We start from the raw sequence: 15,861 nt of genomic DNA on the forward strand, positions 1-15,861 counted from the left end.
ATGAATTTTTCTAACCGATAATAAGAAAAAAATATAACACCGTTAGCTGGACCGTTACAATTAGGATCTCATACTTGGAGAGCCTTTCTGAGTGGTATCTATGTATAACTAATTTTTCTGAGTACGAAACGAAAAATGTAAAAATCGGTTTTTTGGTTTTTGGCTCACCCTAATATAAATATCATAAATATGCCAACAACCACAAAAAAAAAAAAAAAAAAAACGGAAAATACCAATAATTTTAAAATGCGTGCTGAAAAACAGAAGTTTAAGAAGATTCCATGAAAATGTTTGACTTTTTAATTAAAATTAAGAGCATCTTTCCAACAAGAAAGCTTGTATGACAGTCAATCAACATAGTTGACGAAAAAGCTATTTATGCACTGGTGACATGTAAATGTACGTTGTGTATTGATTATTTTATGTAAATTCCATGATTACAACTTATGCAACACACAACTGTGACGTATACGGCATTTAAACCGCAGCGTGGGATTTCGGAATTTACCGGAAACTAGTCATGCCATAAAGTAGAATGTGGGAAATTTAATAAGCTTTTGCACATGTTATCACAATATACATACATACATATATGCGGCAATATATACATATATGTATATTTGTTTTCAGTAAAGTAATTGTGTCCAAGTGGTTACAAAAAGGCGTACATACTAATATTCATCTAATCTTGGCWTTTGTTTATTGCTGATAATAGTAAAGCGTGTACATATGACACGGACATGTTTTATAAATAGAACTTTTTTTAAGACGACAACGTTTAAGCAACTAAACAAAAAATATTAGGAAGGAAAAAAGGAGCTTATCTAATCATATTTCAAATTTCGTCAATAAAAATTTCATGCTGCGAAATATGCTATCTTTTAGTAAGTAATATAGCCATATTGAATACACTCATGTACTATATGAGTTTAGCAGATATGTTTGGAGTTACTTAGCTGACCACGTTTCAATTCCGTCAATATATCATATATGCTGCAAAATATGTTATCTTTTCGATGTATGCTATAAGTAGGATAATRTTTATTAATACACGAACCAGCCCCAATTAGTTGGATGATATTCATATTGACACATATGTAATATGTACATATGTCATGAATCTTTACRTCGGTATGTAAATATTTAAACTAGACTTAAATTTGTCTAAGTAATGTTGATCTTAGAGTACATATGAATACACACGTAGGTTTTTTGCTCAAGGCTTTAACTCTGACCACTAATCCCTTGACATAAGAAATCTCGACATTATCGACAAAAAATTTGTTGATACAATAAATTATTTCACGACTCTTGAACAGACTTATAGCGGAACAGATATTTTAATGTAGAAAAATCGAGCAAACAGTTGGCATAAAGATAATACGAAAGTAGTTTGTATCATTTTAAGGATAAACTATTACACTATCTATGTAGTATTCCATTCAATAGCAACTTTGTTGTTAATCTTGCAGATAAGTTTTGTGAAAAGATAGCAGATCACAAACATAACAAGCGCATAAGCGGCGATTCGTCGGCGATTAATGAGAGATAAAATAATTTTTTATATTTCAGGATTTTGTCCTCGCAGTATTAAGTTATCAAAAAAACAGATATWTTTTAACAAATAATAATATAATATAGGATCACAATAGAGTTTATTGAGAAATCGATCAGTCCATAAGTTCGTATTATGCTAATTCTATTCATTATGCTAGTTGYTTGTTYGATTCAGCACAACAATTTCGGTCGTATAGAGAAATTACGAAGCATATGAAGTATTTAGTGGTAAGCCAAGCAAATAACTCAAATCAAACAAAGTTCTATGGAAAAGGAATGCAACAGGTGTGCGCACTAAAGTCGAAATGGAAGAATTTTCACCAAAGTATTTTATTTTATCATGATAATGGTATAATAATGAACAAGTGGGCACTGTAGAGCTCAAATTACACATACGAATGGTGAATGTTGATTTTTAACGATTACTCGCTCAATAACTTGCACTTAATACGCAATAGACCGTAAATTTGCAACGAAATGTCATTAAAAGGCTGGAAATGACATTTATCGATTGCAGATAAGCTCGTAATGACAAAGAATTACGCATACGAAACACCCGTTGTGACAGTGTTGACATTGTAGGATATATTCAACAGCTGTTGCATACATTTTCCAGCGTGGAACTGAAATATGACATATGCACAGGAACAAAACGATRACAGAAGCACTGAAAAATAATTCTATCAGAAAAACAATTGAAATTTCGGTTTATACACAAGTACACCAGGGAATATATGCGTGTATTGGCTAGCAGCTGATGTCGTTTGGGCCGATTAAATAAAGTTCCAGTTCGAGTACCGAGTATATTCAATTATAAACAGTGTGATAAATTGCTAATAGGTATGCAACAATGGTAGGGGAGGTGGTTGATTAATGTCAAAAGGGGTGGTTTTTCCTGGAATGGTTTGTAATTTAATAATAAACCATAGCATTATAAGTGTACGTGCGCGTTTAGTGACAAGCAAAACTAAAGAATATGCATAAATACAAAGCAGATAGGCAGACAGACTATGAAAGTTTGCAGCGAAACTTGACCAAAAAAAAAAACTATAAAATAAAATGCAAAGCATTCGTAAAGGGTAAATAATTATGCAAGGGTGTATAAATATATAAATCAAAATGGACGCGTGCAACATGCTGTAAGGCGGGTATGAGTGGATATTTGCAAGGAAAGCAGTAAATTTCATATCGGATTTCCGTGAGTGCGTACAGCCGAGATGGGCTAAAATCGATAAGCGAGTGTAATAAAGTGAAAAAACTGATATAAATATGTAAGGATATGCAATCAAGGTTGRGTTATGTATGATTTAAGTTGCTGCGTTGCATTCGCTTAAAAAGCTCTGTAAATAATGCATACTTTGCAGCACGTTTATATACCTGCTTTGGATGTATGTATTTATAAAAAAATGTTTCAATCTTCCTTAAACTGAAAGAAAAGTACTTAAAAATATCAAAACAAGCTGAGCGACTAATGAAAAATGATCGAGAGCACACATACTAGAACATAGAAGATGAGGTAAGATTTTTTCACAAAATTATTTGARCGTTTGATGAAGGTTAATCCTGACAGAGGAGGATACCTTTAAGATAGCTGTAAACAGCTGTAGACGCGAGTGCAGCTGGCAGTGTACAAAAGCGAAGTGCGACAGCAACAATAAACATGGCAAGGCATAGAAGGAAAATCGAACAATTTAAGAAGCAATGTAAGACACAAATTAAAGTAAAACAAAAAAACATAAACATAGGTGAATGTGSCAAGCAACGGAAGGGAAGCAACTACACATGCACAAGGACAATTTATGAACGCACTTGAGCGCTATAATAAAGACGTGGGGAATACACACACATATATACATACATACATATGTGCAAATGTGTGGCATTAAAAACTAAGGTAACCACTGAAAAAATAAAATCGGAAGAAAGAATCCCTTTGCCAAACAGCTGTCCTTATGCTATACGCAATTCGCCTTCGGTACACGTCGATCAATTGTTGACAGCATGCAGCTGGTGGCTGCGGGCCAAGCCGAAATTAAAAATAAAAAAAAAAAAAATCCAAAAAGGGAGCACACAGCAACCCTTATGCTGTTTTTCTTTAACCCGCATAAAAAAATATTATATTTATCTTCAAGATTATAGACTAGAAAGTGGCGGTAATTGGTGGAGAAAAATACAAGTTCCCCCTTAAYCGAACGAAAAATAGCAGCAGAACCGAAAATAAAAACAGGTGGAGTTAAAYAATGGCATAAATAGCGCACGTAGAGTTCAATGCAACTGTCGGATATGAGCGCTATAGACATGTGGCACTTTGCAGCGCAGGTGTTGCAAGCATTTTATCTAAGGTAATGTGTATTAGGTAAATGGCATGTAGTTGTGGTTAGTATTGACAGTGCAAAAAACTAAAAAATAATAAAAATAAATACATATAAAAATTGTCTAAAGCCAAGAAATAAATAACAAATAATGAAATATTATAAGTAGTTGATCAACGTRGCAAAAACACGCCGCATTAGCAAGCAGCCCTTAGCGCATTCAAGCGCAAATAAATCAGTTGGGATACTTATACCGCTACCGTGCGTATTATACAATAATGGATTTGTTCCACTTTTTTACTCTTGAGGAAGTTTTTTTTTTTTTTTTTGTTATTTCTCCTCAATTCCCAGCGGTAGCGCTGATATAATACGAAAATTTAGTTCAATGTGCCAGTTGGTTTGAGAAATAAGAAAAAAATTCGACTATTAATTCGAAGGCTTAACGCTGATTGGGGCGTATATGGACCATAATTGAAGCAGACTTAGATTGCTAATACTGCACGCACATATGTACATACAAATGATGGCTTTGTAAATGTGCAGCTAGCCAGTTCGGTTAACGCGCTGCTAGCTTATTGCTGCTTGCTTTGCAGCATTTCAAGCGGGAAATACCCGTTTTGCGATATGTATGAAGCTGTATTGTTTACCTATTAGTCATGAGCAATTACTKAAAAACTTAATTTGGAATTGAACGGATTTCGTAACAGTTCAACTGTAAATTAAAATAACAGAAAAACTAAAAAAAATTATAGGAGAATTCAAGAAGACATAATGATTTCATCAATAGAGGCTTTAGTAGTGTAAATATTGAAACTGGGATTTAATATTATTTAATATTAGTTGGAAATGTGTGTAATTGTGGAATAATTATTCCACTCTCGTTAGGTACACATTTTAATCTGTAAACCTCAGCCCTTAATCAAATTGGAAAATCCAAACCGCAGAGCGTGTGTTTATATTTTTTTCTGAATTGTGAAATTTTGCTTATGTTTATTACATATATTATATAAGCAAAATTTCACCAGCGGTTATTTTTTATTAGAATGTGTGGATTATAAAAGTGCTCTAGAAATACCAAATACTCATGCCTAAAAACTTGGGAGCTCGAATTGACAGCAATTGATTTTGTATAATAAAATTGAATACGGACAAATATTTTTCAATTAATTATAGAAACTAAATATCAAGTATGTGAGGCTTTTTTATTTAAAAGCTTGATTTTTATATGTAGATTTAAATATCTCTTCACATATTACRTTAGCTGCGCGACTAAGTTGTCGGGGTTTTTTGTAATGAAAATATAATTTTCTTGTAAGGAAAAGGTTACAAATGAATTATTCGAAGTATAATTATACCATCGCTAAACACAATTTTTTCCGATCTTTCTGGCAAAGTTCGCATACCATTACGATAAAACTGTTCATCTTCTGATGCTATCTAAAAATCAAACCATTTTTCGATGTCGTCTTGTGAGTGGAACTGCTTCTGAACCATACCTTGTGCCAACGAATGGTACAARTAATAATCGGACGGTGCAATATCTGGGTAATATGGCGGCTGGGGTTTTAACGGGCTTGCCAAAGTGAGGCCGAGCGTTATCATGCAGCAGAATCACGTTTGCGTGCTTCTCCTGGTATTGAGGTCATAAGGAACCCAAGTTCCTTGTTTCTCGATCATACCCAGCGCATGTAGTCGCTTTGGAATGGCTTGGCGGGTGATTCCGAATGCTGAAGTAAGCTCTTCTTGCGTTTGACACGTATTCGCATCGAGTAACGTCTTCAATTCTTCGAAGATTTTTTGCATTTCCTTACGAAACCAATCACGACACGTGGTTTCACTTGAGGCAGTGACTCCGTAAACTTTTAGAAGTTTCCGATGCGCTTTATCCGTCGATTTCTTTGATTGAATGAAGAAAAACAAAACTTCTCGCTGATCATGTGGCAAAAAGTCGGACATATTCGCATAAACAAAAGTATTTGGCGCATAAACAATTTATTTTTCATATGTCTAGGTTAAGTTTATCACCTTTTGGTTATATTAAAATCGAACAACACAAACTGCTGGAGTCATRTATTGACCAAGAGCGGAAACTTAGTTGCGCACCTAATATTACAAATGTAATTGGTATTCCAGCTCCTAGATATTATTCTACTGTCTGCCTTTAGAAAATAAAACCGATAATCTAACGAAAGTTAGGCTACAAAGCTTGTAACTTTTTAAATTAGTAAGAGCTCTTACAGAAGAAGCAGAGGAAGAGAAAGACCTCCACTCCCTTGGTAAGCCCAGGCGGAAAAGGACCCGACTTCGCTTGGAATCTCCAATTGGCGCCAGCCAAGCAGTCACTTTTCACATAGCTTTCAACAGCTTTGAAGAATATAACTTAGATATATTCTGAATTGGAATTTACTTTCGCTAAGCTGTGTAGTTCATCACACACCTTAAACATAAATTTTTTTTTTCAAGGATTTAAAAATAGAAACTAAGTGTATTGAATTTCTTTTCATGTCTCTATTTTATAAGTTTAGCACGATACGCTCAGTGTAAAGATTTCTGTTTGCTTCTGCAAGTATCAGGTATCCCAAGGTGAGTGAAAAATGCTTCAAGCAAATTCCTGGCATTCATMAAAAGCCAATAATAAACGTGGGAATATTTTTCGCATCCTTAAACGACATAAATGAACACGTACAAAAAACACCTCAAGCATTGAATTACACAGCAAAAGCAAGGGTGTATATATTGTATGTATGTATGTAATTTAACGTAACATTTTGATTGTTGTGAAAAGGGACATATTCTCGAGACATTTACACAAACAATTAAACATAAATAGAATCCGGCTTTAGCCTATGTTTATTTCAAATATTTGCATAATACTTAAACGGTTTGATTTTCGCGGCAATAAAAAGAAACTTCGTATATACGTTAAGCRCAAAAGCAAAGAACCGCGCGAACACGAGGACGAGGAGCGSGACACAACRGGATATCCTGCCTGGTTTTCGCGCTTGACGCCGCACACAGAACACTCCCAACGAGGTATAAACGAAGTAAAGTTTTGTGTGAGCGAAAAGCGCGAAAAAGCGACAGGATGGAACAGCTGCCGACCGCCGTCAGAAACGGCCGACGGTGTAGACGAAACCACCCCTTTCGTGAAATATTTTACAATTAATATTAAAATATTTTTTAGGCGATTTTTCGAGGCTGAAGAAAATCTCGACAATAAATTTATATATGTAAGTAGGTACATGGGTGTGCATGTGTGTGTTTTTATAAAAATGTAAAACGTGTAGTTGGGAGCATTTGAAGCACGTGGGAAACGTATGCAAATGAAAAATAAATAGATGAAAAAGTGGAATTCAAATAATAAAGGAAATAATATGAAGAGAAAAAAAAAACAATTATGACTTTGCTGTCGTCGATGACGAAGCCAACTAATTGCGTAATGGCGGTGCTGTTGGTGACGTTGCAGCGAGAGAAAAAGCAGCACGACGGCGGTGCTGTTGCCGATTATGGCAACGATTGGCGGTGGTGGTGGGTGTGTGAGGTAAGCAGGCGATTATGGTGCCGTTGACCGGCAATAAGACTACACACAACGCCGACAAAGTAATACAAACAAACACATATTGCATATAGACGGAGAGAGAGGCAAAGCTGGTCATACAAATTTATATGCGRCACGGCATTTGTTGACAGGCGCACAGCAAATATGACGGTCTAAGCGRCAGATATGTATCTGTATAGATATATACATACAAACATATGTATACTGGATGCATAGGTGTATGCAAGTTTGTTGTTTATTTAGCACACGATAGGCGCCGACGACTCTTGCAATCGAAACATTTATTTACAACAATTCTTGCCATATACATATGTGTTAAAGCCAATTACATATGGACATAATCATGTATACAACATGTAGGGGCACAAGTAACTCCATATGTGTTTTGGTTTCTAACTACATTTCACATTATATGGTTATATTTACATATCTATATTATATATATGGTATGTACATATTTAGACAAAAATATAAGTGTGTTTTATTATTACCCCGGAAAGCAGGAAACGTATTTTCAAATTGTGCGGATATGACAACGCCGTTGCCGTAGTTGCCGTCACTACGCTGGCGTTACTGCTCACCGCTGACACTACGCTGCAGCAGGGCGATGAAGAGGCGGGTGACACGGCAATATATTCATTTGATATTGTCGCTGATAAAAACGATGACGCCGATGAGGAGGGCGATGACGATGCTGAGGTAGAGTGATTCAGATGCGCATGCTGGTGATGATGATTGTTGTGATGATGATGTTCGCCATCATCACGTTCGCGATCACGATGACGTCGATGATGATGACGTTCACCATCACGCTCGCGACGATGGTGCTTTTCGCTACGTCGTTCCTTATCACGCTTATCGCGTTTCTTCTTCTTGCTCTTGCGATGCTCCTTGTACTCGTGCACTTCAATGTGATTGTTATTGCTCTCCGCATCCATTGCCTCGGTGTGTGCTTCGTCCATTTTCACAACTGTGAAGGTGGCCGCAATCGCGGGTACATCACCTGCCCGCGGACTGTCGAGTGGACCGGCTTGTTCGCCGCTTGTCGTATCCATCATCATCATTTTGATGTAGTGTTACTTTTTTTTTTTTTTGTTACACTTCGACAACAACAAAAAGTTGTTTTATATAAATAAACAAATATCTGTATATAAATCGGTGGTTTAGAATTTTTCGGAGGTAGCTATGTGCGTGCATATGCGCGTTCGAGTGTGTGTGTTGAAGGCGGCGGAGTTGTTGACTTTGCGCTGAGGAACGCAGTCTTAGTGTGATTTTGGCTACTTTTTTTGAATCACAGCGGTAAATAAATGTCGATTTGAGTATTTACTATGTACGTCTGTATGCGTGTGCGTGTGGTACGCGCGTCGAGTCAACGTTGTTTGCTCCACCGTTGTTGGCTTCCTGTGCGTTTTTAACGTGTTCAACGTTTTTGCTGTTGTTTCGTCTTCACTTCTTGCAGCGTTTTGCTATCAATTATGCTTTGGATACACACGTTTTTAAAGTAATTGTATTTGTTATTTGTTGTAAWTTTTATTATTGTGCGAACGTGTGTGTGCGTTTTAGACCTTTTCTTGGGAATGCTTTGTGTGGTCGTTACCTTCTCGTCGCACTTTTTAGCCAAATAGCTATTCTTCTTATACACTTTTTCAGTTTTTCCTGATTCTACACTGTTTCGAGCAGTGCTCGCGGCTAGTTGGCTGCTTCGTAAGCTAACCGTTGCTYAATTCACTTTTGCCGTCTTCCACTTCTTGAACACAAACACTAGCATAGCTCACCTGTAGAGTTGCGGTGTGCGAGATTTTTGCTTTCTTGAGAACAGGCGAACTTCTTTTATTATTAGCTTCACTTATTTCATTGTCTTGTTGCTACACTTTATCCATAAAGCTTCTTTGTATATTTATATATGTACGGTTTTACGCTTGCAGCTGTGTTAGTTAAACGCTTATTCATTTGCTGTTTTTGTCAATATTTTTTTTATATAATATTTACATAGACACCGGTGTGATCTTTYATTTTGTTATTTCTTTGAGTTGACTTGCTTTGGCTCAGGTAGCTTTCTTTGCTAAAATTAACAGCACTTTTTTATATTTTTGTATATTTCTTCACAAAAAATTATATAATGAAAACATGTTTTTTGTCTACTRCCAACTTGTTTCTATGCGGGATTGGAGGGGGAGTATTCTTATTACTTTCCATGTGTTGCTTTTGTTGTTCACTGTGTTGGTAAATAAATAATATTTACTATTGTATAAAATTGTTATCAGCATGACGCGTACGAAGTATACTTTTCTGCCGAAATTTAAAACACTTGAGCCAGTTTGGGCAATTTGTTAAGCAACAACAATTAAGTGCTTTTTAACACGTTGGCTTTTGCTCAGAAAAACTGGACCAATTTAAGCTGACAGACCGTATTTAACTAAAAGCCAACCAATAACCAATGGTTATGAGTTATTTAAAAAAGGTGTTGCTATTACAACAACAAAGCTTAAAATCGCGTGCCTCGCAGTATGGTTTTTTGACTTTTTCCCCCCATGTGCAGTTAAAAGCTGCAACCAAGCCAAAAACGTAAGAAAAAATAATTACATTCTAAAGGTAAAAATCACAAATAATTGCTCCGATGCGGTCAAAGCAATTTAAGCTCGTTTTTTTGTATATTTCTTTGCCGCCGTCGAATAATCACGCAGATATGCACAAATTAAATACCAAAAACGTTTCGAAACACGAATTATGTAAAAAAAAAAAATCTGCACTCGTCTGTATTCACTGCAATGCGGACAAAGCGGCTCAAATGCAACACGGCAACGATAATTTGCTGCCTATTTTGGCTGCCTGTCTGCCACACCGAACGCGACGGCGACTATTTGCTGCAATACACGGTTGTACCCGACGTGCAGACAGATGTATCCGCGCTGTTACCAGAATCCACAGGAAGGCCAGCGCGCCGACGAAAGACCAAACAAAAGCGAGACGACAAAAACCCGGCCGACGAAGCAAAATTTACAATAACAAAATAAAACAAAAAGTGTTTGAACACACACAAAACACACGTCGAGTCGAACGCTATATTAAACAAAAACACTTTGTATAACAAACATACGCGAATGAATTACACCGACCCAGCGACCGGCTGACACTTTGACTTCAGTCACTGACTAACCAACAAACCGGCTGACTATTCGCCTATATCTGGATGTGGCTTGCGGCTGCCTGGCTGCCTGCTTGCTGCAGTCGAGGTAAAGTTGCATATACACACACACACATATATATACACTGTAATCTCCTAGAAACTATAGTGCACACAATATGTACTCGTATGWGCTGCTACACAGCAAATGCCGCGATAATAAAATTTTGCTTATTTGTTGTTGCTATTGATGCAACAGTGCAAGCACAGGCAGTAGCAGTGGCAGCACAGACGCTAGCTGGCAATAACATTTATTAAACACATTTACTAACCGTACATTGAAACGARTGGCGTGAACGCTAAGACCGAACGGTTAATACTGACTACACGCCAGCGTTGGGATTCGCTCAGAAGGTCGGTCGGTCGGTTGGTTGGTCTATCGGCTGTGTTGTGCTCACATCATCTCAACAAAACATTAGGCTTGCCTGTGCCCGCATTGATCTGCCTATCGTTAAACTAGCCATTGTACCTTTGCGCTCAGCTATACGAACTGTAAATCCACTCAGCAAACTCAGCCGCCCTTCATTCTTCATGTTGCCTGGTTGTGTTCTTTAGATGCGTTCTCTGTGTGACTAGGTCTCTGGCTCTTTTTGCGCTCTCTGTGMTACACACTCACCAGCCCAGCAGCAATCAACCACATATGCACACCGGTTATGTTATGTTGAGTTACCGATTACCGGCTGATGAACGGCCTGTTGTTGTTTAGAGTAAACACGACGTAAAGACACACACACGCAGTCATAAATGTTCGGTGATTCGTGGTGTTTGCAGTTGGTCGTGATATAACAAAGGTGGCACTGTTGGCAGCCAGCTACTCTTTGCCACACTCCTCGGCGTAATYCACCATTGCAGCAGCGTACGGTACGTACCTTGTACCTTATCCTGTTGTTGTGTAGAAGTTCATTCGCACTCGCATGGTTAAATTTATAGGTTTGTTTTATGTTGCGGTTGACTCTTTTATTTTCTCTATGTTGTGTTTGTTGTTGATATCATATATTGATGTTTTAGTGTTGTTARCGCGCACACACACATATATTGAGTTGTAAGTATATTTTATAAATTTGTTAGSAGGCTCCTATGGAGTTTGATGACGGCGACAACGTCGGCGCGCCTGTGTGGGGAAAAGAGTTTCCGATTGAGGTGGGTAGACAGGGAAAGAGTSTAAGGTTAGCGACTCGTTTGGTTTCAGCACAATTTTCGATTGTTCCTTACAATGTTGTGAAGCGCGTTAAGTCATATAGCACACAGCATACATATATATATGTATATACGAACTTTCAGGTATAAATGTAGGTTTGTGTGTGTAAAATAGCTTTTTGGTTCWTTGTTTTGTTTACTGTTTCTATTATAGCTGGCTTGCGTTCAGTTGAAGTGTCTTTTACCGCTTCACCAACTACTCGGAATAATTTACATACACAAATACAGTGCTTGGAATAAACAGAGAATAAAACACCAAGGRCTGCTTCCACAATATCTGATTAACAGCCATTTGTCAGTTAAGTTCTAGTTGAAACAAGGTTCTTAGCAAAAGAASAAGTCTTGGTTAAGTTAACCACGACTTAACTGACAGATGGCTACCAACCAGATATTAAGAGAACGGCCTATAGTTGTATAATACGCTTAAAGTAAAGTTTTACCTAAACCCGAAGAATTGGTGCGAGAGAAGTTGATTTCATTCACACGTGAAATATAGTAGTATACACAATATTTATAGAACTTGCTCAGATTTATTGATTGAAAACACGATAGAAGTTCTCAAGTTCACACTCGATCATTGAAAATTTTGATATAAACTTACAGAATATAGAGTTCTAATAAGTTATAAAGCATACTTTTAGGCGCTTCCACACTGATTTTGTTAAGGCATCACTAGTGATCACATTAATAATCGCGCCATTGTCAATATGSAAAAATCCATAAGTTAAAATCAACACGTTGACTGCCACACTCTATGAATATTGCTGACAGTTGTCTTCTAGCGCTTATCGCGATATGACKAGTAGACGACCGGCTGACTCATGGTCGCTTGTTTATTGCAAGTCTAACGAAAGCAAATACATACGTTCGCCCGSCTCAGTTAGACACAAGAAAGTCGTTAGACCGATCCAAAGAAAAAAACCAATAAAACAACAAACAAAATTTGATAAAAACCACAAAAAAACAGCTGAAGTTTAGAGCGTACAGTTGTGGTGGAAGGCAATAGAAGTAGCAATATTGAAAGAGTAAATTTGTAAGAGACTAAAGAGCGGGCGTACAATAAAAGAGAGCGCACTTAAACGCAGAGATAAATGTTATGAAATAGAAATATAAAAATAAAATAAAGAAAAAAWTGAATGAAATCGAGAATTGCAATGAAATCGTGTGTAGACGCTCTCAGTGCTTTCCATTTGGTTGATGGTGCTGTAAGAAATGATGGCGTAATAATTTAACAACAACATAGCAACAACAGTGCATTGCAACGTGCATTGAATGCAGTGTGTGTTTATACGTTTGTCGGCATAATAATACCAGGAAGAGGCACAGTGTCAGCGGCCTTTTGTGTGCTATCATCACACCGAAACCTTCTCTATGTGCAGCGGTAGCGCGCTAAAGAACTTACAACGACGACTGCGAAGACTACGATGATACGAAATGATAATAATTTCATGTGTACACATAGTTATATACATATGCTGCTTTGCATGTAAATGTGGGCAATTATGAAGTTAGTGATGGGGAAGACGTTGCCCATGACGATATTGAAAAAAACACTAATACCAACGAGATAATGAAGTTCGGGCCAAAGCTGATTTGGCTGTGAGAATGACTAGGAAAATATTGTGCCTAGAAGATGTACAAAAATAAGAAGGGAAGAACAAAAAGCTAACGTATATAAAAAGTAAATAGAAAGCAGAGTAGAAAACATAATAAACGAARAAGATGTTATAACAAACGCTGTCGATTGCGTACACAAAACACCAGTGCTGGCTAAGAAGGCAGCACAACAAAGGCACGGTAAAAAAAAAAGAAGAAGCTGCTGCCGCCAAGGGCCACCAAAATAGATCAGAGATCAGAGACTGTGACGGCCTGACTGCAGCGTTAGATAGACTAGATAGTTGCATACATATGTAGATGCATGGCGATTCAATGGCATGCTATGGAAAGACGTTCGTATACGTTTAGAGCGCTGGAAAATATGAAAAAGCAAATATTCAAAGAAGGCAATGCAAATATAGATGAAAATTTCAACATTTTAGAGTGAAGCTAAATTTTGATTGCAGACAGGCACAGGGACCTTAGATTGACATGCATAGACAGCCGSAAGATTGTGTCTTTCTATTTATGTTTACTGCCGCATAGATTTACATACATATTTTAGAAACTTGAAAAAAGTAAAAGTCAAAAATATTAGAAGGCAATCATACATATATACATATCACAGTGTATAAGTACAGGCATAAAAATAGATTGCCTGCAAATGTTAACATTTTTTCGACACAAATTCACTTAAGCCATTAAAGCTTAYTACAACGTTTGACAATGTGAGGAAAAAATTGGTTGAATTTTTTTTTTTGGAAAAATAACGGTTTTTTATTTGAAGCCACACGATTCGCTGAAGTCGATGGAAACAGATGTGGAAGCAATTACATTTAAAATTTAAAACAGTATATCGTTTACTGCTTGTTGACGGTCGCCGATTATTCAAAGCTACGAATGAGACAAATTTGATTCAGTTTTTTTTATGATCAATTTAAAAAAAGGCTTCGACTTTAAGRTTGACGTAAGAAACAAGAGCGTGTGCGCTGATTACTTTGCTAAACGACWCATGTCGTGTTTTCTTATCTTTTGCAAATCCACTTTACACAGAATTCATTATCTGGTCTGAGAGCCCTTTGCTCAATACACGTGTTTCTTGGTACTCACAACGTATCATAAAGCATCGTAAAATTTATACTAGTTTAAAAAAATTTTTGTTGTATTGCATACTAAACTAAGTTTACGCAAATACAACTCTGAGCGATATGCATTTGCTTTGCTAAAACTGATYAGCTGCTTTCTATTTACATCAGTTTGCTTTTGTGTTATGGTTGAATTTGTGTTTAAATTAGAATTTCTTTCAATTTACTTTTTCGAGGGTTTTTGGATTAATGTTATAGAGGTAATATATAGGCATATGTATACATATATAATATTTTTATAATATATACAATTTTACTAATTAAATGTGCTTTTAGGCAAAAGGAAAGCGGGTGCGTTCCAACCCAACAAGAAAGTGGCTGTTAGTAGAAGAAAAATCATTGGTTGAATTTTTGACACGAAACATGGATTTTGAATACAACTTAAAAGTAATATATTATAATTTTAATTATAGAATTTTTTATAGATGATTTGCAAAAGTGAAAAACATTGCAGTGCACTGGAAGGTGACAAGGAATGTTCGGTATATGCGTATAACATATAACAAAGTAGTTGCATGTTAGGGCTCGACGGCTGCAGGGAGTATGGAAGGCGAAACTATAAAGTGTAAGATTTTTCCAAACGTTCATTTTCATTTGGTCAAAACAGAAACTTCTCTTTTAACCGCTATATTGCTTTAAATACACGCCTATTTATATTTTGAATAGTCACATACACTCACACCAAAAGGATGCGACCTTTCGTATATAAACAATCCATGCCCGGAAGATCTCAAAATAAATAGCACTATTTTTAATTGTAAATCTAAAGGAAGTTGTGCTCCACTAGAATTTGTGTTAAATACACTGTCGTTCTTTATATAATTTAATATGYGGMGAAATTCGCCGAGCYAAGTCGATGAACACGAACCATTTCATTGAAGCGGCTGTCATAAATGTTCCTAAGTACATTAYGTCGCCATTATCTTAAAATTTTCACTTCTCCTTGACATTTTCACTGCAAAATAMTAATTTTTTTCAAATATTGTATATTTTTTTAATCAACTGTTAAMAAAATGTGTTCATAAACATTTGTGTGTTTTTTTTTTAATTTTAGTTTATGGTTTATAACTTTATGAGACTATATGGAACCCCAAAATATTATGAGTAATATGAAGGTCATATTTAAATAACTAAAAGTTTTGGGTTAGCCAGGTACAAGATTTACGTTTTCAGTATGACAATGGCAAAAGGGAAACGCAGTCATTTCAATTTCCAACTCCAACTTACGTGGTGGTCGCTAGTGACCTTCTCCGCTTCCTACTACCAAATTCACTATTTGGAATAGCTGCAGATGAAGGGTGTGATATGAAT

The 15,861-nt window shown here is 36.4% G+C and overlaps 1 protein-coding gene and 1 long non-coding RNA gene across 5 annotated transcripts in view; one reads left to right on the top strand and one right to left on the bottom strand.

Moving 5' to 3' along the window:
• The window catches only part of LOC108973977 (serine-rich adhesin for platelets-like), a 30,185-nt gene extending 19,280 nt beyond the window's left edge, over positions 1–10,905 (bottom strand). Inside the window, exons 1-2 of one of the 3 annotated variants that reach the window (XM_018941545.1) lie at positions 10,586–10,905; positions 7,920–9,643 (exon numbers count right to left, since the gene is read on the bottom strand). In XM_018941545.1, coding sequence (XP_018797090.1) covers positions 7,920–8,492 — 573 coding nt within the window. In that variant the 5' untranslated portion in view covers positions 8,493–9,643; positions 10,586–10,905. Of the gene's footprint in view, positions 1–7,919 lie in introns of all 3 variants that reach the window. The other 2 variants (XM_018941544.1, XM_018941546.1) reach the window with 2 other exon arrangements.
• A 3,678-nt stretch (positions 10,906–14,583) lies between these two features.
• LOC108973974 lies at positions 14,584–15,499 on the top strand. Of its 2 annotated transcripts, XR_001993769.1 has the most exons (4): positions 14,584–14,750; positions 14,827–14,870; positions 14,976–15,115; positions 15,217–15,499. It is a non-coding gene; the product is annotated as an uncharacterized LOC108973974 (long non-coding RNA). The 2 variants fall into 2 exon arrangements; XR_001993768.1 differs by having other exon boundaries at positions 14,976–15,499.
• The last annotated feature ends 362 nt before the right edge of the window (positions 15,500–15,861 follow it).

Source organism: Bactrocera latifrons, unplaced genomic scaffold (assembly GCF_001853355.1).
Source record: "Bactrocera latifrons isolate USDA-ARS-PBARC rearing strain unplaced genomic scaffold, ASM185335v1 scaffold_511, whole genome shotgun sequence".
Classification (NCBI taxonomy): Eukaryota; Metazoa; Arthropoda; class Insecta; order Diptera; family Tephritidae; genus Bactrocera; species Bactrocera latifrons.